At 37.6% G+C, this 22,500-nt stretch overlaps 2 protein-coding genes across 2 annotated transcripts in view; both read left to right on the top strand.

Moving 5' to 3' along the window:
• Positions 1-724: 724 nt before the first annotated feature.
• On the top strand, positions 725-8,638 carry LOC144979203 (uncharacterized). Its single transcript, XM_078925812.1, has 3 exons — positions 725-836; positions 5,361-5,683; positions 5,787-8,638. Exons 2-3 carry the CDS (start codon positions 5,425-5,427, stop codon positions 8,513-8,515), a joined length of 2,988 nt encoding a protein of 995 aa, XP_078781938.1. The 5' UTR covers positions 725-836; positions 5,361-5,424; the 3' UTR covers positions 8,516-8,638.
• A 6,238-nt stretch (positions 8,639-14,876) lies between these two features.
• Positions 14,877-22,500, top strand: part of LOC144980109 (flavin-containing monooxygenase 5-like) — a 12,967-nt gene continuing 5,343 nt past the window's right edge. Inside the window, exons 1-3 of the mRNA XM_078927650.1 lie at positions 14,877-14,947; positions 18,984-19,245; positions 21,993-22,241. Coding sequence (XP_078783776.1) covers positions 18,994-19,245; positions 21,993-22,241 — 501 coding nt within the window. The 5' untranslated portion in view covers positions 14,877-14,947; positions 18,984-18,993. The remainder of the gene's footprint in view (positions 14,948-18,983; positions 19,246-21,992; positions 22,242-22,500) is intronic.

Raw genomic sequence — 22,500 nt, 5'->3', positions numbered from 1 at the left:
CGACTGGGGTTCGAACCTGAGAACTGCTAATTAGTGGTGCAAATAAATTCATCAATCTTCCTATGTTCATAAGAGACATCCATCATGACCAAGTGCAGTGGCGTGGCATGCTTAAGTAGAAAACGGTAAGGACTGCCTGAAGCCGGTGATCGTAAAATACTAACGAAAGAGTGAAAGCCTTTCGTGTGCTGACGAAGGGTTTGTACCCGAAACGTCCATTGTCTGTTTTGTTCCCATACGAAGCCTTTCCATTTTCACTCTTTCGTTAGTATTTTACGTGGCATGCTTACAGTATGAGGTGATGACAGAATCAGAAGAAAATGACTTAAAACATGCTATATGTGTAATACAAAAGAAAGAAAAAAAAAATAAAGAAAAGACTTACTCAAATAAGTTAGAGACATATTTATACCACTTCTCAGTTTTATTATGCGGTGCCAGGTACCAAATCAACCAATATTATAGCCACGCCTCTGAACAAGTGACAAGTGGGTAATTTGTGGGCTAATGCTCATTATGGCCAAGAAAAACAAGCGAAAATGTCTGAACTGAGTTATCGAACCCGGGATAACCCCCCATCACCCGCTCCATGTTTGTGTTAGAATTATTTCAACGACTTTTCCTCCACTTGCCACCTGACAATATGGACCATAAAATTCTGAGATATAATCATCAGTATTCTAGGGGACACAACTTTGGAAGTCTTCATATTGATATTACTTCCGGCCGGGGTTCATCGTTACTCGTTACGTTTTGCAGTGGTTAGGGTTAGAGTTAGTGATGACTGAATTGAATTTTATCAACAATCTTTACTCGTTTTGAAGATTTGCATTCAGGTAATTATTTCCACAGAGACATATAAAAAATCAACGGGTCCCTTGCAGACCGCTGTAGTTTTTCACAACTCAATAACCAAACAACAAACTGGAACTGGAACACATTTCATTGAATTTGAAATTGAAACAAAAAATCTACGCTACGTTCCCCCACACATCAGACTTTTCGTTTCCAGGGAACAAATTTAGTTGTCTTATTACTTTGGTAAACGTCCATTTGGAACCCCAGTTCCAACAGTGAGCTGGTAAATGAATGGCCTAGTGGTTGTGACCCGATTTTTAGGACTTGATTTTGAGTGATGGCCGATGGGTCTCCTCAGTCTCAGTCAGTCATCAGTAGGCAGTTAGTGAGCAGTTGCAGTCAAATTGTGACCCAACTCGCCCATAGGAAAGTTGTGACTGGAAATTGCCGTTCGCTTTTATGGGGGATTATATGGCTTTTGTCGCGGATGTGATAGAATTGTGCCATCACGGAAGTCAAGGCTTGGCGACCGGCAAAATGGAGGGCATGAGATTAGCCGATTTTGGAAGTATTGACGAATTAAAAAGAAAATGGGCTTGTTTAAAGGGATTCGAATCATTACACACTGCGAGATTGTGATTGATAAAAAATGTTAACCTTTCAGATACTGATATAGAGTTTCTTGTTGGTTTGTGAGAAATTCCTTAGTCTTAGTAGGCCTTAGACTTAGGCATCACATGGATAGGAACAGACATAGGCAGTTATTCGGAGTCGACTCTGGATAACTGTAGATGGTTATTCAGAGTCGACCCTGGATAACCATGTGTACAGATATTTAGAGCCGAGTAGCCTATCAAGTTGAGTTCTCGCGAGATGAGTTTCTTTCAATTTGATACCAGCTTACTACAGTTACTTTGTGACTTTGGCAATTTTAGTACCAAATTCTTAAAACTTGGCGATTTTTCAACTTCTGTCGCTTATAAATAAGAATCTTTACAATCATTTCTTAAATCGATCAGCCTAACTTATTATCTCTATTACCAAGTGATATCTATAAACATAATATGAAGATAGAAGGGTGGCTGAGAGAGAGAGAGAGAGAGAGAGAGAGAGAGAGAGAGAGAGAGAGAGAGAGAGAGAGAAACATTGATTTTTAATGTTTTTAAAAATGGTTTTATAGTTAGACACAAGTTGTAATGAATTCTATTAACAAATTCAGAACAATCAAACAAAAACTATTAAAAAGAAAGAAGAAAAAAAAGACACGCTTATAAAACTTATAAAATCGCCAAATTTATGTACTATCATGCTACAGCTAAAAAATACACAAATATTTACACCCATTTATTTGCTCCATCCCCTTCCCTTTCGATCATCTTCTCATTCATGGCCACCGTGTGTCTTGTGCTACTTTTGACATTTGGCGCCAGTGTGTCTAGACTAACGTCATAAATAAAGGAGTGTCATCAAAATTCATGCAACTGAGCAGAGGTGTCAAAAAATGATAGAAGGCATATTTTTTGGGTTTTTTTCCCTGAACTACCACTGAGCAGAAAATGTTTGACATGATAAAAACAACGGAACATTTATCAGTGATGCCAAAACTCTGGTTTCACCGGAAAAAACTCCGGTCTGGAGCAAAAAATTCCGGGCTCTGGACAACTTCCGTCAAATTTCGGTGAGGTCAATTTGTTCCAAGGATACCTCCCCCCCTCCAACCACAACATCATCATCACTACCACTACTACTACAACCACCACCACATCATCATCACTACTACTACTGCTACAACCACCACAACCTAATCGTCATCACTACCACTACTACTTCAACAACCACTACCACATCATCATCAATATCACTACTACAACAACCACCAGCATCACATCATCACTACCACTACTACTACAATCACCACTACCACATCATCATCACGACCTCTACTACTACAACCACCACCACCACCACATCATCATCACTACTACTACAACCAACACCATTACATCGTCAATACCACTACTACTACAACCACCACCACCACCACATCATCATTACCACTACTACTACAACCACCACCACCACATCATCATTACCACTACTACTACAACCACCACCACCACATCATCATCACTACTACTACAACCAACACCATTACATCGTGAATACCACTACTACTACTACTACAACCACCACCACCACCACATCATCATTACCACTACTACTACAACCACCACCACCACATCATTACTACCACTACTACTACAACCACACCACATCATCATTACCACTACTACTACTACAATCACCACCACCACATCATCACTAGCACGACTACTACAACCACCACCACCACATCATCACTACCACTACTACTACAACCACCACCACCACATCATCATCACTGCAACTACCACTACTACTACAACCACCACTACAACATCACTACCACTACTGCTACAACCACCACCACCACATCATCACTATCACTACTACTACAACAACCTCCACCACCACATCATCCCTACCACTACTACTACAAGCACCACCACATCTTCATCACTACCATCACCACTGCTACTACAACCACCACCACCACATCATCATCACTACCACTACTACTACAACCACCATCACCACCACACCATCATCACTACCACTACTACTACAACCACATCATAATCACTACAACTACTACTACTACTACTACTACAACCACCACTACATCATCATCATCACTACCACTACTACTACAACCATCACCACCACATCATCACTATCACTACTACTACAACCACCACCACCACATCATCATTACCACTCCTACTACTACAACCACCACCACCACCACCACCACCACATTATCATCACTACCACGACTACTACTACAACTACCATTACCATAATATCATCACTACCATTTGTACTACAACCACCATCACCACCACATCAACGACACTACCACCACTACTACAATCACCACCACATCATTATCATCACGACCACAACTACTTCAACCACCATATCATCATCACTACCACTACTACTACAACAACAACCACATCACATCTTCATCATCACTACTACTATTACTACAACCACCAACACCACATTACCACCTGTACTACAATCTCTACCATTAGGTTTTGGCGCTTTACTTCATTTGAAATAAGGAAACTTTGGGATTGTATTTGGCAATGTGTTTATGTATCATAATATAATTCTAATCAGTTATCTATTTAGAACTATACAATATGTAAACACAATATCAAATACCATTCGAATTCCTTTTTCTTGTGTGCGGAAATTCCTCTTTCGGCGTTGAAATTCCTACGAGTGGTGTCTGAAACTCCTGTGAGCCAAATTTAAAGTTGGCGTCTCTGATTTATGAACAAATCCTAAAATCCCAGAAATCTGCGGAAGATTATCATCACTGGTCCCCACTATATTTTAAAAAAATATTTCTTTTTTTTTGTTGCAAAATCTCGAAAATTTGCAAAAAATTGCAAATTTTGCGGCCGCAATGCAAATCAGCGATGCAAAAAACTGCCATGGCAGAAGAGACAAGAAAATACCAAAAAGTAAAACGATTTTTTCCTGTAGGGTTAAACAGAGATGGGAGAGAAGAAAAAACTGAAAAACCGTGTGGTTGGTAACTGTAGGTTCATCACTCATAACTGTCTACAGTTATTCAGAGTGGACTCCCCGACTCTGAATAACCGTAGACAGTTATTCAGACTGAATAACCGCGGCCTATATTTTATAGTTTCACAGCTGAAATACTGTCTCATTAACCCGTACCTCATAACAAGCAAGCAAATTTAGGTTATGCAGTAGATTTAAGCACTTTTTATCTCCAATGAATTTGTAGCAATAAATATACTGTGTAAGTGTGTATTGTATCAATGAAAGGTTCTGAATTATAGTCCAAGCTTTATTTTTCACCAAATTCATTTTCAACGTATGAGTATAAGTACAGTGGAATCCTTATAAAGCCAACACCGCCGGATCAGAATGATTGGTTGACTTTGTCCGTTAAAATTTTTATAAAGACAAATAATTAGATTATAATAAGATTTGGCTTTTACTTTTACTGTATTTATTACTGTCATTTTATTTATCAAAATTTGACTTTGCCTTATAATCTTTGAACTGAATTTTTGATTACATCTAAGTTGACAGGAGCTGTGAAACTTATTGGTATGATAACATTTGTGTCAATCAGAGAAATAGGAATCATTAATACTACATTAATAATTTGACCAGATGTTGTCATCATGGATGACAATAATAACCAGCACTTATATAGCGCTTAATCCATACACAGGCTCTGAGTGCTTAGTGATGTGGTCAATGGATAGCAATGTTTGTTTTACTTCCAAATAGAATTAGCTCCTTTTCTGACTCTGGGTAACTGGGTGAGCTAGTTTTTGTGTAAAGTACTTTTTAATAGACTAACATTACTAGCATCCAGTTGAAGCAAGCCTTTCATGTTGGCTTTATTGCTTTGAAGGATTACTGTTATTCCATGTCACTCACTTTGTTTTGATTTTTATCATTCACAGTTCAAGACTTCCTGAAGACTTATTAATTAAGCTTCTCCAACTACAGCCAGTATTATTTTTCACAATGTCATCCTTTGCCAGAAATATTGATACAAATACTCTTCGTGACGAGTTTGAGAGTAACACAGAGTGGCGACTTCGTTATCAGTTCCTGAAAAACAACAAAGATAGCCTTCCACTTGATCGTCTCGTCTGTCTTTCAAGGTGTTTTGTCAACATGGCAGTGTACAATTGTTCATATCCATCATCAGTCATGCAAGAGGTTCGCCAGAGAAGCAATGGTGTTTTGGATGAAATAGAGAGGGCCAGGCAAGCAGCTGCCTAACTCATTCATCTTTTCCGTGTCACAGATAATTGGTTTACCTATACTGAGCATTGACCGCACTGAATTGAAGAGAAAAACAATTTTTTTTATTATTGACTAAGACTTGGTATTGGGAATTTTTCCTACAGTTATAATTGTGTTATTCAAGTTCATTTTTGTTGCAGTACTTTTTAATCCAAAAAAAATGTCAGGACCTCAATCAAGAATGCCTAAGGGCATTCAGTTTGTGAAATCATCAGATACATTGAAGCCAGCATCCACTGTTGATAAACCTTGTTTTAGCCAACAGCCCTCATTTTCAAACTCGTCTCCCCTTCTCCCAACTCCCCCACAGAACCCTGGAAATCCGAGCAGTTCTTATGGAGCTGGAGCAAGTAACCCAACACCCCTGCTTCAATTTGGAGGCCCAGCTGTTAGTTTTGGAAATAAAAAGGATGTGCCAGTGCCAGCCAAATACAACCAATCATTTGTTAAGTCTGGTGATGCATACTCCAGTCTCAAAAATGAATCGAGTTCTGTTAACAGTTACTGTATGCCTGGGTTCAATGACTTGAACCTAAAAGGAAAGGGTAAACCTTTTATACCCCCAATTCCTAAAACAACCACAGTTCAGCCTGTTTGCTCTAATGAAGAATATCTCAAGGCTTGGAAGAATGAAAAGGAACCTCTGCTTGAAAAGATTAGGAAATTAGCCTACGAAGTTGTTAGTCTGAAATCAGATCGCCCCAATGCAATGGACAAAATACATTCTGCAGCTAACAGAGTACCGATACGAGTTGAATTCAATATTGAACCAATTATGGGTCCAAAGAATAGTAAAACTTTTGTGTGTAAAGTTTTTATTGAAAAAGTTGACATTGCCTCTGGCCAAGGGTCTAAGAACAAGAGTGCCAAATCTGAAGCTTATGAGGCGACTCTGAAAAACATATTGATGCCCCACATGAGAATTGTCTCAATTGATCCAACCTCGAAATATCTTGATGTATCACTCACTCCATTTACCTCTCCACCTCGTCAACCTTCAAAGGTTCCATTACAAAGCAACTCTACCAGCTCATGTCAGCACAAGGAGTCAAACCTGGTAGCTGCTGGGCTTAAAAGACGCGTTAACGAATATAAGAACTTGGATGAGTTTGTGATTGTAGAACCCTTAATTGAAATACCGGATTGCACAGCAGCTCATACACTGAGAAGAAGTGCAGATTTCAATCACATGCTCTTGGAATACGAGTATTTTTTCAAAGGCGAGTCTGCAAGGTGTATATTGAAAATTGAGAATGAAGTGTTAGCAGATGTAAATGGAGCCTCGAAGGTGGCTGCTAAAAACAAAGCTTCTGTTCAGGCACTGGCACGGCTGAAAAATTTCTGCTGGGTTATCAAAACAAAAAAAGCAGTAGATTCTAATTCAACAATCTCCAAAGATGAAATATTCAATGAGCTCAGTGAACAGTCGGACATTATAGCTAATGACAATATCGGTAATAAAATGCTTAGAAAAATGGGTTGGTCAGGTGGAGGTGTTGGCAAAGATGGTGATGGTATTGCTGAACCTGTGTCTTTAAAAAGCGTTCTCAATAGGGAAGGTCTTGGTTTAGGTGCAAGTAAGGGGATAACAGATGAGTTCAAAAGAAGAATAAAGGAAGTGATTGAAAATTATGCCTCATCAGACAACCAGGAGGACCTGGTGTTTTCATCTGATTTCCGATTGGAGGAAAGGCAGATAATTCATGATGAATGCAGACGACTCAATTTACGCAGTAAAAGCAGAGGGAAAGGGACCAAGAGGTATTTAGTAGTGCGCAGGAAGAGATCTGTGAATCAGTTGTTTGATCATCTTATGTCTGTTGGGGGAGAAACAACACGATATAAACTAATGCCACCAGGCACTGATTTAACGCCAACACCATCTAATCCCTCTGGTTCTCTGTTACAAACTCCTTCTTCAGTCGGTGAAACACCAGGGCAAACCATGGCCCAAAATAATGTTAGCGGCGGTGGTGGTGTTCAGTTTGGAAATAACACAGGTGATGGAATGAATAACTATGGAGTTCATAATACTAAAAGTAAGACTCTTAATGATGGTTGTTATAATAATAGTCATAGTAATAATGCTTTTGTCGGCAATTTTGGTGGCGGTGTTGGTAGTGATGGGTCTGGTTTTGGTTATGATGGAGGTAATAATAGTGGGAGCAGATCAGCAAACAATCAGAACAGACCGTCACACAGTTGGAATAGTGGTGGTGGTGGTGGTAATGGATACTACCAAAATGGAAATAGAAGTGGAGGATTCAGAAATGATGGTCAATGGGGTGGCAGTGGAATCCAGGCTCATCAAATGCCGAATTCCAGTGGGAGGGGGGTAGGCTGGGGACAAGATGTAAAAGGGGATAGTAGTAGTAGAAACTTTCAAGGGTTCCAGCGAGGCAATGACAGTAAGAATTTTGGAAATTCAAAAAATTATGGTAACAACATGACGCAAAATAATTACAATAATGGAAGAGCTAATAATAACATGCCTGCAGCGGGTTTAAATACTCCGTTTCAGGCATCAATGCCCCCAGCATCATCAGATTATTGGAATCCCGGTGTTCAAAGTCAAGGCTACGGGAATAATGGCCAGGGTCAAGGATTTTGGAATAATGGCCAGGGTCAAGGTTTTGGCAACAATGGGCAGTTTCAATTTCAAGGTCATGGGAATAGACAAAGTCTTGGTTATGGTGGTGCTGGGCAGAATCAAGGCTTTGGGAATAACGGCCAGGGTGGTGGGAGTGGGTTTTGGCCTTCCTCATCTTCCTATTCTTCCTATCCTCAGCAAAACAATTATGGATAGTAATAGAAAATGAGACAATTTGTTCAAATGAATTGTTGAAAAGTTTTATGTTTTCAATATGGATATCATCATTCTATCCAAGATGGGCTAATATTTCAGAAATAAAAGCGATTGGTATTTTAATGTATCTTTTTTCTATTTTTTAAATTATTGTATGTTTTTTGTTTGTTTGTTTGTTTTTTTTTTTGTTTTTTTTTTTGTTGGGGTTTTTTTTTTTTTGGGGGGGGGGGGGGGGGGGGCTGCGCTTTTGATTTTGAAATCTGTGGTAGATAAAATTCCTGCAGGATAATATTGGCTTCCCCCTGAGCCGATGCGTCTGCATTGGTCCACAGGCTTGCAATCTATTCTATCACTATCTCTCTAAATCAATGTTCCTTTCCATTGTGGCTTTGTCTGTTGTTCAATGGGGCTATTTGGTTTCATTGACTCCTGCACTTAGTCTTTTGCTGAGAGGGAGAGAAAAAAAAATAGAGCAAAAAAAAACGAAACTGGGTGGGGTCTTTTGTCTTCCATTTAAGGAGGTATTTACTGTGTCTTCTATTCCCCTTAAATTCCATTTTCTACTTGCTTTCTCTCTTTGGTTTTGTCTGGCCCTGGCTGGAATCCTTAGCTGAGAGGGAAACAGTCCAGTTATGATTTTGGGAGATTTTTTTTTCTTGTAAATCATCTCTCTATTACTATTATGTACTGTTATATTTTTGTTTTGAATATCATAATTTTTAACAATTTGGTGTATTCCTTTTAGTGGGACAATGTGCTTATGTCTGGATGAGACTTTTCGGAGATCTCAAAATAAATGCACCTGGTTTTGTGCTTTCTGAATCTATATCTATTCCCAATTTGAATTGAATCATTCCCCTTTGTCTTAATTTTTCTCCCTTTTCATTGTAAATTTAGAATTTTTTTACTCCCGTTTTCTACCATTTTACTGGCGCTGAAATGACCTGTGTCGCAACTGCCGTAAAACCCTCATAAAAAAACAAAACAATGGAGGGGAACAAATCAGATAGATTCTTTTTATTGGGGGGGGGGGGGGGGGGGTTGAAAGAAAAGTTTTGTTTTTGTTTTTTTGTAAATCGTCTCTTTTACATATTAATATTAGTTACGTCAATGTTATGTTTTGATTATATTGGTGCTTTAAGTTTAACGACATCGGAAGTAACAAGAGCTCAGCAAAAACGAGAATTTTTTGACATCACACCATTTTCCTCCTCCCACTCCCATTGCTTTTTCTATTGTAAATAGACGTGTTATAAATTATAACGTCAATAAACGGTCCAGAGACCGGGAACAACGAGCACTCAATCAGATTAAGATGTTATGCTTATACTGTAATTTGAAGAAAACTGCTCATTCTCCGTAAAGGCCACAACTTGTCAGTGTGAGATGCGTGACTAGAAGTCAGAAATGTAACAAGGATGAACTGAGTTTTGGATTAACTACACGAATAAAGCATGAGCCAGAAATTGAAGTTTTCTCATTTTTTCCCCCTAGATCGTAAAAAAAGATCAGGAAAATTCCAAAAGTGTGTCCTCCATAACTGGCTGGGGTCTTTTGATCTCCCATAGTGGGCAGGGAAGTCACTTCCTGCTGTGTCTTCTATCTCCCTATATATAATATATGTTTTCCAGCTTGCTTTCTGTCTTTGTTCTGGCCCTGGCCGGATGATATCGGCTTGGAATGGAATTCCAAATTTTGCTGTCTTTGTCCCTTTTGTTTTCCCGCTTCCATAGTTTTTAGATCCTTCCCCTTTAAACACATGTACCTACAGTAGTATTCTGATAAAGTCAACACCACTGTACCAGGGAGATTGGTTGACTTTAAGCTAGGCTAACTTTATCCAGGGCGGGGGGGGGGGGGGGGGGGGGGGGGAGCTGAAGTCTATAATATCCGTCCACAGCCATCCTCTAATACTTCTATTTCTCAGTGATGATAATCTCAGACCTGTCGGACATTCCGGATTTTCCGGAATTGTCCTGGATTCAAGCCATTTAATCTGCCTATCCTTTTAGGTGATCTGAACTGAGCACACTGATAGTGTGCTCCTGGAATCTACATCTGTTCCCTATTTAGACCATTCCCCTTTGTCTTACGTTTTCTTTTGTCATTTCAATTGTAAATCTAGAATGTTTTTTACTCTCCAATTTTCTTCCGTTTTACTGGCGCTGATATGACATAGATGTGTCATAAGCGCTGTTAAAACCCTTTAAAACAAGTGAGTTAGATAAAATTCCTCATCCTCTTCCTCCTCCTCCCACAAAAACACTACGACTACTACTACTGCTGCTGCTGTGTACTATACTTACTACCTACTACTACTACTACTACTACTACTACTATGCTCTGCTACTACTACTACTACTACTACTACTACTACTACTACTAACTACTACTACTACTACTACTACTACTACTACTACTACCTACTACTACTACTACTACTACTACTACTACTACTACTTTCTACTAATACTACTACTATACTACTACTCTACTACTACATACTACTACTACTACTACTACTACTACTACTACTACTACTACTACTTACTACTACTATTTACTACTATCACCATATAATATCACATTTTCCAAGATTTTGTGTTTACTTGCTTACACTTACATTTATACCTTGGTTTTTATTAATGCATATCAGCCAAGATTCGTCCAAAAAAAAAAAAAAGCTGCGTTCGCATTGGTTCAAGCAGGAATCGTTTTTATAAACTTTGAGTACTCATACTCGGTATTTTTAGTATCAGATATCTACGAAAACTGCCGAAAATCGCCAAAATGATGTCGTTATTCGGAGGTTTTATCAAAAAGTGTGTCGTTATTTGGAGGTTTTTTTTTTTACTGATCTTAGATAGAAAAAAAAAAATCGGGACCACGGGTCAATGTCGTTATCAGGAGGTTGTCGCTATTCGGAGGTGTCGTAATCGGGAGGTTCCACTGTATTCAATCATTCAATGATGATGGGTTTGTCAGGGGGAGCAATGTATTGACTGGGCCTGCTCTGATGGCTGGCTGTACTGTTCAGATTAAAGAAACGGCACAACAAACATTGCGTTCAAGTCAAGGTTGTTTGTTGGGATAATACATAATGGGGATGACAACAGTGTCCACGAGTGGCTGACTTGTTAAAGAAGTACCGCTCATCAGATGTTTTTAATGCTGACGAGACTACTACTACTACTACTACTACTACTACTACTACTACTACTACTACTACTACTACTACTACTACTACTACTACTTACTACTATACTACTACTACTACTACTACTACTACTACTACTACTACTACTACTACTACTACTACTACTACTACTACTTCTTCATTTTGAGGACCGAACTGCATTTGATTATAAAATAAATTAGAAACAAAATATGTAGATGTTTATGAAGGATTATTGAACTTATAGAAATGAATTTTGGTGCTTAAAGATGTCACTGAATACACAATGGTACAAAACGATTTAAAAAATCAGTGCTGTCAGATTCCACTGCATAGGATTAGGATGGAAGACGATTCCATAGTCTGATACTGATAGTTGATAGAAGTAATAGAAGATGGGTAGGCTAGAAGTAGAACTTCTACTAGAAGGACTTGAGGTGAGCGTTTGATCTTGATAGGGTAATCTTATATACAGTAGGCCTACTTGTCCTCTTGTCTGGCATGGCAGTTTTTTGCATCCCTTGCGGCCGCAAAAAATCGCAAAGTATCACTGATTTGCATTGCGGCGCAAAATCTGCATTAAAAAAAAAATATATTTGCAAATTTTCGAGATTTTGCAAAGAAAAACAAAACAGAACAATAATCATTTTTTAAAAAGGCAAAAGAAAAAAAAAAAGACTAATTTTTTTCTCTTTTAATTTGATAGTAATAGTAAGTGAAGCAGCGTGGCTCAGCGGTACACTCTTTGCTTCGTACCCAAAAGGTACCGATTTCAATCACTCGCCGCTGCGCTGTGTGACCTGACGCCTCGGTTATTCCAGTCTTCTCTTGGAATAGAACCCAGAGACAGATTCTTCCTATGGGATGAATAAAGGGAATTTTATATACCTGTAGTGTGTAAGCAGTCTACAAGAAAAAAAACAAAAAAAAAAAAAAAAAAAAAAAAGAAAACAAAAACACACACACACACACACAGAGTATTCATGAACTAGGCTTAACCTAGCTCTCCGTTGCCTTTAGTTGTAAGCTTACATGAGCATAATGCTGCCTAATAACTGTATTTGGAGATATTGTTTAGGTTTCGGCGCCTCTATTAAAAAGTCCCTGCTATAGCCGGTAAATTTTACTGTAGGCATAGAGGGAGACCAAAAAAAAAAAAACAAAAAACACGGGAATATTTTAAAAAAATCCCTGTTAAAACAGGGTCTTCGTTATATCCAGACATGTTATTCATGGGTTCCACTGCATCTTCACTCTCATCGTCGTAGAATCCAATGTAAAGAGGGAAAGTCATTCGAAATGGAGAAAAGATAGCCCTGAAAATGCTATAATAGAGAAAAGGTAGCTCTTAAAAGTGCTATAATAGAGAAAAGGTAGCTCTGAAAAGTGCTATAATAGAGAAAAGGTAGCTCTGAAAAGTGCTATAATAGAGAAAAGGTAGCTCTGAAAAGTGCTATAATAGAGAAAAGATAGCTGTGAAAAGTGCTCTTATAGAGAAAATATAGCTCTGAAAAGTGCTAGAATATAGAAAAGATAGCTCTGAAAAGTGCTATAGAGAAAATGTAGCTCTGAAAAGTGCTCTAACTATAATAGAGAAAAGATAGCTGTGAAAAGTGCTATATTAGAAAAAAGATAGCTCTGAAAAGTGCTCTTCTAGAGAAAAGATAGCTCTGAAAAGTGCTATAGATATTATGCGCTTGGCTGAAAAATTCATAACATTGCCATCCGGAAATATTTCTAACCTTGAACGTTTGTAGTCTGGTTGATACAGTTTAGTGAGAATTACTCATTAAAAAGGATGGCAAGAAACAATAACAAAGACCCGAGTGGCGTCAACTTCGCTCTATCTATAATAGAGAAAAGGTAGCTCTGAAAAGTGCTATAATAGAGAAAAGGTAGCCCTGAAAAGTGCTATAATAGAGAAATTGTAGCTCTAAAAAGTGCTGTAATAGAGAAAAGGTAGCTCTGAAAAGAGGTGGTATTTTCGGATCTAAAATGAGTTATTATGTATGTTTCTTCTGTTTTCTTTACATAAAGTTCGTCAAGCCACAATAGAAAAAGTTGTTTTTTTTTTGTTTAAAGTTATCTGCGTCCCCAAAAACTAAGTTTTTCTCATTGAGAGCTATCAATAAAATTGTAAACAACAAATACACATCGAAAAACCGTCAGCGATTGGGAATATAATATAGAAAAGACGTATCACGAGAATCGATTTTAGGCACGTTATTTTTGGATATTTTCATTTTTATTAACTCTCTCCTTACCAGCCATTTTCAGGATTTTCCACAAAACTTCCGATCCAACTAACACAAAAATTGATTTTTTATCACTCAAACACAATATCAGTAAGTTCTTGCCATACACAATTTCTTTAATAAAACATACTCTACAACACACTGTTCATTTACTTTAAATTTTATGATGTACAAAAGAAATTTGAATAAGAAAAATGTTGGTTGTATCGTAACGAATGTGACGATTTTCCTATAGTTGGTAAGAAGAGGGTTAACTAATATTTTCTTTTTCATGTCCACTACATTTCGTAAAAGTAGTATCATTTAAAGAAATAAATAATATATAATTGTCAACGTACAAAAAGCGTCGCGATTAAAAAAAAAAACTACATTTTCGGAATCCAATGTGTTAAATATACCGATGCATTGTTGTGAAACAGTTTGCCAGAAAACATAAGAGAAACGTCGTCTTTTAGTCAATTCAAAAACCTTATATTATTATCTTTGTGGGAAGGTACGAATGCAAATATTTTGGCTGTGTTTTTTTTTTAACCCAATGCATCTTTTAGGTGGGTCTTTAAATTTTGATTTCCATACTTTAAACGAAGAGGATTAGATATATTCTTAATTCTTACAGTAAGCAAGAAATTGGATAAAATGCGAGAAAGTATGAGTAAGTGTCATTTATTAATGTTTTAATTTTGTCGTTGATGTTTTGTTTACGTGAAAATCAATTTATGCGTAATTGAGTTATACGTCGCCAACTTTATATACAAGACATATTTGCACCCAGATTTACACAGACACATTAAATGTGTTAAAGCCGATTTCCAATAAGCCGACGTGTGCACTGCACAGGTCACTTTATAACTATTATGTTTGTCTAAGTGATTATAGTACCTACCTACACACATTAGTAGGATAACGTGTTATTTCCTTCCGTTTTTTGCCTAACGTTTTATCCTCTGTGTATAATTATTATATTACTATTTATTTCGATGTTTTCTCTTAAACATCTGCTAGGTATGTATTTCTATTTATATAATTTAGCCATGTGAGTTTTTGTGAAGAAAATAAAACACACACACACACACACACACACACACACACACACACACTCACTCACTCACAAAAGAATCTACACGGACAATGTTTATTTTACACAATATTGTTACTAAACGTATGACACAACAGTAAATATTAGACTTCTATATTCGAGGGACCAGGTGTTGTTAATATAAGCATGAGAACGTCTAATATGCACCTTTGCATAGCGTATCTCCCCGGTATTTTAGTGCTCATCGAAAGTCCCGAAAGAGCACCCGCTTCATACGCAAAGGGACCGAGATCGATTCCCAGTGCGGTCGGGATTTTTTTTCTTTCTGATCTCCCTGTTCACCTAACAGTGATTGGGTAGATCGGCCTTTTAGATCTGGCGAAAAGTACTTTGCGATAGACTAGTGTCCTATCAAAAAGGATAGCGAGCAATTGCTACAGAAACCGAGATAAATTTCGGCTCCATGGGCAAGATTGCTATGAAGGACTAATTTATTTATTTTTAAGTGCTCATTGACGTTCAAAAGGCTCAACTTATCCTCAATGTTTATCACATGAAAAAAAATAAAATTCTATTTATAATACAAGGCGTTTGTTTAACTTAACCGTTTGATTTTTACGAATACTCTCACAGACTCCCTCATATGTAATAGCCAGGTACTCATTCACCCTTGTATCCAGTGAGGTAACGGGTGTAAAAAGATTGCCTTGACTAGACTTTTTTTCCGATTAGCGCCCGTCAGTCCATTACACGTGCTCATCATCATTGTCGCCGTCGTCGTCGTCGTCGTCATCATCATTATCGTCATTATCATAATAATAATAATAACAATAATAATAATAATAATAATAATAATAATAATAATAATAATAATAATAATAATAATCATCATCAGCATCATCATCATCATCATCATCATCACCATCATCATCATCATCCTCATCATCATCATCATCATCAGAATTACAATAACAAAATCAGTAGTTATAATAGCAATAGTGAACTTCGTACGGTATCGTAACTATCTTAAGCATGATACCAATAGATAGTAAAGATAACAGATAATTATATCTACAGGTCCGTGCAACTTGTAGTTTTAATTTTACCATTGTTACATGAATAGGATGGTCATTCAGATCCACCAAGCCAATGTTCCGGATTTTATCACGGTTTCTGTATGGTGAAACGGATAATAATAGTTTCTGGCTACCCTCTCGTCAGGACGTTTGACAATCGCAAAGTGCTATACATCATATATACTATCATCATCATCCATCGTGGCTTGTGCTCTTGAGCACGTTGCCGGTCAGCTGTCTCCACGAATCACGATCCTCTGCGGTGCGCATGAAATCTGTGTTGCTTTTTAAGTCACATTTGGCCATTCTTAGGTTATTTAGATAAGTCATTCTTTGTCTTCCTCTAGCTCTCTTTCCTTCGATCATCCCAGATGTTACCAACTTTTCTATTCCGTCTCTTCTCCACACATGTCCCAGAAAGCGTAACTGCCTCTTTCTAATGTTATCGATCAGTATTCTTCCCTTTCTCACCTTCTCCAACACTTCCTCGTTCGTACACTTGTCTGTCCATGATACCCTCAACATTCTTCTGTACACCCAAATCTCAAATGCCTCTAATCTCCTCGTACATTCTTTGTCAAGCGTCCACGTTTCACAACCGTATATATACGGTATATATATACTATAGATTGAACGAAATTGACGTCACTCAGCTTCTTGTTGTTGTTTTCAGACAGCTATTATTTTGATTAGTTCTCACTAACTTCTACCAATCAGTCGATAAACAGTTTAGTGTGTTGGCACGTCATATCCGGGTGGCGGATGTTGTGAGCATTATTTTACCTAAACTCATGGCATCAATATTCAGCCCTACAAGCACTGCCTGCTGGGGACGGAAGCGAAATCAAAATTGCAAACTAATAAAACAGATCTGTGAGCTTTATTTTAGTTTTATAGATAGTATGCGCTTGGCTAAGAAGCTCATAACATTGCCATCCGGAAGTATAACGGACCAACGCACAAAACTGTGTATAACCATGAACTTTTATAGTCAGGTTAAAACAGTTTAATGAGAATCACTAACAAACGCGGATGGCAAAATACAATAACAAAGGCTTGAGTGATGTCATCTTCGTTCTATCTATAGATTGTGTGCGCTTGGCTAAGAAGCTCACAACATCCGGAAGTATAGCGGACCAACACACAAAACTATGTGTAATCTTGAACGTTTATAGTCTGGTTAAAACAGTTTAGTGAGAATTACTCATAAACGCGGATGGCAAAATGCAATAACAAAGACTTGAGTGACGTCAACTGCATACTATCTATTAGTTGAGTTACAGCGGTATGATGTTGTCGGGGTTCAGGTTAAGGGAATGCATTTGTCACTGATTATGTCCCTTCTGTTGTGTCCAACTCAGGCAATAGATAGTTCGAAGATGACGTCACTCGGGTCTTTGTTATTGTTTTTTTGCAATCCACGTTTATGAGTAATTCTCACTTAACTGTATTTTCCAGACTATAAAAGTTCATCGGAGTTTTGTGAGTATGCGCTTGGCTAAGAAGCTCTCAACATTGCCATTCGGAAGTATTACGGACCAACACACTCTGTGTAACAATGAACGTTTATATAGTCTGGTTGATACAATTTAGTGAGAATTACTCATAAACGCGGATGGCAAAAAAACAATAACGAAGACCAGAGTGAAGTCATCTTCGTTGTATCTTTACTACAACAAGAACCGTCGTTTTTGTCAAGATTCTGTCTGTTTGTTTGTTTGTTTTTATGAGACCTCTGTACATTCAGAAAATGCTTTGCAAATAGATTAGAGCTCAATTTTAAAACCATAGCCTCTCCCATTATATTTCATTGGTTATCGAATGATAAAAACCAAAACACCAAAACATTTTCAGCAAGAGAGCTTTAAGATTGATGGGACCAAAACGCCAGTGAAACAAAAGTCATACCGCTGTTGTCGTTCTCTCTTATTGTGACAACAGTTCAGTAAGATATAGATAGTATGCGCTTGTCTAAGAAGCTCATAACATTGCCATCCGGAAGTATAACGGACCAACACACAAAACTGTGTGTATCCATGACCGTTTATAGTCAGGTTAATACAGTTCAGTGAGCATTACTCATAAACGCGGATTGCAAAAAACAATAACAAAGACATGAGTGACGTCATCTTCGAACTATCTATAATTTAAAGATCTGAACAAGTGTGTATGAAAGGTACCAGTCGAGGTAGACTGATTTTTTGGGATCGTTTTTTTTTTCTTGTATAATTCTTTCTTGCTTTATCTGGCACCTTTCATACACACTTGTTCAGATCTTTATCTTACACCGGTGTACCACGCGAGAATGACTCTACCAAAAAAAAAAAGACTCTAGAGTTAAATTGGCGTACGCGAGGCACACTCTAGAGTCAGTCTCGCGACCGCGAGGCTAACTCTAGAGTTTGTCTCGCGTACGCCAATTTAACTCTAGAGTCTTTTTTTGAAACCATCCTAAAATTTGACTTTTCCTTATTAACGACAACATTTTTTTTTTTAATTAAAAAAAAAGTACAAAACAACAGCTTCACAAAGTAAGAGATGAATTCACAGTATTTCCAAAAAATAAATATTTAAAAATCTAGTGCTGACACGGTAGTTTCGGTGTACCAAGCGAGAATGACTCTACCAAAAAAAAAAAAGACTAGAGTCTAATAACGAAGGCTAACTCTAAAGTCTGTCTCGCGTACGCCAATTTAACTCTAGAGTCTTTTTGGCGATAGAGTCATTCTGGCGTGCTTCACCGGTGCCTGCGCCCAAGTTTCTTATTAATTTAAGATCGAAATGCAAGATGAAGTGAAATTAAAACCTGCCGGTTAAACGTTAAAAAGCTTTTTTGTTTGTTTTGTTTTAACAACCACTTTTATAAGTTTATAGACATTAATGTATTGAACAAAAACCTTCAATTTATATCCTATTCATGCGACAGATAAAACGAAATGCGGGTTGCTATCATAGGCGCAGGAGCGTCTGGGTTGAGCGCATTGAAAGCTTGTCTAGAAGCTGACCTCGACCCCGTGTGCTTCGAGAGATCATGTCACATTGGAGGGCTTTGGCGTTACCGAGAGGACCTGGAAGACGGGCAAGGAAGCGTCATGAAGTCTACAGTCATTAACACAAGCAAAGAGATGATGTCTTTCAGTGACTTCCCTGTTCCTGAACACTTCTCGAACTTCATGCACAACACCCAGGTACATCATTTAATTTAAAATTGTCTGAGGTCTCGTTCTGACCTAATGCAAACGTGAGAATCGAGTGCATGATAAACAAGGAGTTTATAAAGATTTTATTTTTATTTTGTTTTTGTATTTATGCACCCTGGCTTTAAAAAAAAAAAGGTTGTGCGAATATATAAAGTGGATGTCGACTTGAATTTAAAAAAAACAACGGTATGAAACTGGGGGATAAGCCTGTCGGGTATCCTTACTAGTAAGAGAAGACACTGACTGGATGAAAGCGAACAGTCCAAGACTTGTCTAATGCAATCATTCTCCATCAATTTGACCTAGCGCTTAGTCCACTTGTATCGTTGAGATAACGGTTCAGAGATCCCAGGGGAGATCCTAGTTGAATGTTGCATTGTGACGCATCTGCTGCTGGGAAGGTATGCGATGGGACATTTTGAGTGCTACAGAGCACTTTTGAACTCGCTAGTCCACCATTATATTTTGGGGACACCACCAGAAGCAGCTGCTATTGATTGCTATTATTGTTATCATGAATGGACAATCAACCATCTCAGTTCTAACATCATCGTCATCATCATCATCATCATCATCATCATCATCATCATCATCATCATCATCATCATCATCATCACCACCATCATCATCATCATCATCATCATCATCATCATCATCATCATCATCATTTTATCACCATATTATCCTCCTCCTCATTATCATCATCATCATCATCATCATCATCATCATCATCATCATCATCATCATCATCACCATTATCATCATCAGCAGCAACAATTATAATGGTACGGTAACATTTAAAACATCACTTGAAAAAAAAAAAAAAGGAAAGTTATCAACCAAGCAATATTGAAATTGGAAAACACTGGCCACACCAATCCTGGTCAAATTTTTTTTTCGGAAATAGGAAGAAACAAATCGATGATGAATATTTTAACGAAGGCAAGACGGAGATAGCCGGGATTAGCAACACACTCATATTTTATTGCCCATTATCATCCTCTGTCTGAATCGATTTGTGCACGGTATTAACAATGTGTGTGTGTGTGTGTGTGTGTGTGTGTGTGTGTGTGTGTGTAAAATATGTATACCACGGAGTATAATAATAATAATAATAATAATAATAATAATAATAATAATAATAATAATAATAATAAATAATAATAATAATAAAATAATAATAATAATGCTGAAAATTTATGTAGCGCTATAACTCCGAGACACCAGACTCTAAGCGCTTAAATTACAAATTACTTTGGCTGAAACATACTCATGCACACACACAAGCATACGCGCGCACACACACACACACACACACACACACACAACACACAACACACACCAGAGCGACCTATCTATGGTATGGTGGGGATTTCATTGCAGGCGACATGCAGGGTTTTAAAATTGTAATATAAAAAAAACATAACAAGAACAAGAAAAATTAGAAGAAGAACAACAACATCAACATTTAAAAACAAATACAAAAACAAAAAACAAAAAACAAAAAAAAACCAAACCTCCCCCCCCCCCCGAAACAATCAACCCCCCCCCCCCAAAAAAAAAAAAAGAAGCAACAAAACAAATAAAAGATACACATACCATCTCCCCTCCTCCCTTTTACCTATACTGTTTTCTTTTCTTGCCCTCTTTTTCTCATTTACTTACCATTATACAAATGTAATTTGATATATTATTTCCTTTTCGTATCTACGTTTACCGGAAGAGGGCTAAAGGCCGAAATGTCCGTATGACTTTGTGTTGTATCTTTTACATTAGTCACATTTAAATTATTTTAATCTCCAAATGTACTTATATATTGCGCATTTTCTAGGTTTTGCAATGCTCCTTTTCTTACGTTCAGGCCGGATGGAAAAAAACCGTCCATTTGATATCTATTTATCTGAAAATTATGATCTTCACGCGACGTGCACTTATTTGCTGGTCTGATAACCCAATTCCTTATGGGTCATTGTTGCAATAGGAATTTCTTTTTAAAAAATGACGCAAGATGTTGTCCATAACATCAATGTTGAACTAGGCCCATAAATGAGTTCGGATGTTGGACCTGCATCGATGTACACGTCGCTTTCACGCCATATCTCTCACGAAAGTAAGGGGCCGGTTGTAGGTTAGTGTTAGAGCATGTGTCAAACAACCAAAGAAACAGCAGTCGAACCCTGGTGAATCCGATATTAAAAAAAATAAAAAATTCTTGACTCCTCCGTCAGCCAAGAGGGATTTGGCAGCAGGGACTGTCAGATAAGACGGAATATACTTAATTTACGATAGTCTCTCACTCAAAGAGTAGCAATCAATAGGCTTCAACCATCATGACGTCACTTCCCTCGTAATGACGCATGGTAACTTAGTAACTGGCTCTAAACTATCGGAACAATGGCGGACGCCTTTATGAAATCTTTCTCCGACGAGCATAAAAGCGTATCCAGAGGGAAAAAAAAAACATTATAAATCTGACCATGTTTTGACTTTTACACATTCTGGTCACAAGACATATGAAAAGTTCTAGACAGCATGAAAAATAAAAACTACCGATTTTCTTTGTTTAGAACCACGATTGCCGCCGTTGCTGGGTGACGTGACATCAGACTATTGAATCCAATTGTTACTGTCCATTTAATGCTCCGAAATCAGGATAAAAACCCGGCTCCATGGGTCTTAATGGTTCTAGAGGATACCCTTTTATTATTTATTTATTGTTGTTGTTATCTCACCAGGTTTACGAATACTTTAAGTTGTACGCCGAAAACTTCAATCTCCTGCCTCACATCAAATACAACACGGAAGTCGTTTACGTGAAAAAAGCAGACGAATTCGACAAATATGGAAGATGGGCGTTAGATACGAGAGATAGAAGTACACAGGAAGTGACATCACAGGTCTTTGACGCCGTCATGGTGTGTACTGGTCACCATGCCGACATGTACCAACCCAAGTTCCCCGGAAGTAACTTTTTTCAAGGAAAGGTAATAATAATAATAATAATATAATAATAATAATAATAATAATAATAATAATAATAAATAATAATAATAATGACAAGAATATGATGACGACGATGAGGTCGACGACGTTGATGATGATGATGATGATGATGATGATGATGATGATGATGATGATGATGATATTGATGATGATGATGATGATGATGATGATGATGATGATGATGATGATGATGATGATGATGATGATGATGATGATGATGATGATGATGATGATGATGAT

Source organism: Berghia stephanieae, chromosome 9 (genome assembly GCF_034508935.2).
Source record: "Berghia stephanieae isolate SIO BIC M18660-M18661 chromosome 9, UCSD_Bste_1.3, whole genome shotgun sequence".
Lineage (NCBI taxonomy): Eukaryota > Metazoa > Mollusca > Gastropoda > Nudibranchia > Aeolidiidae > Berghia > Berghia stephanieae.
Note: the sequence above shows the minus strand (reverse complement) of the source record. Positions and strands in the feature narration are given on the sequence as shown.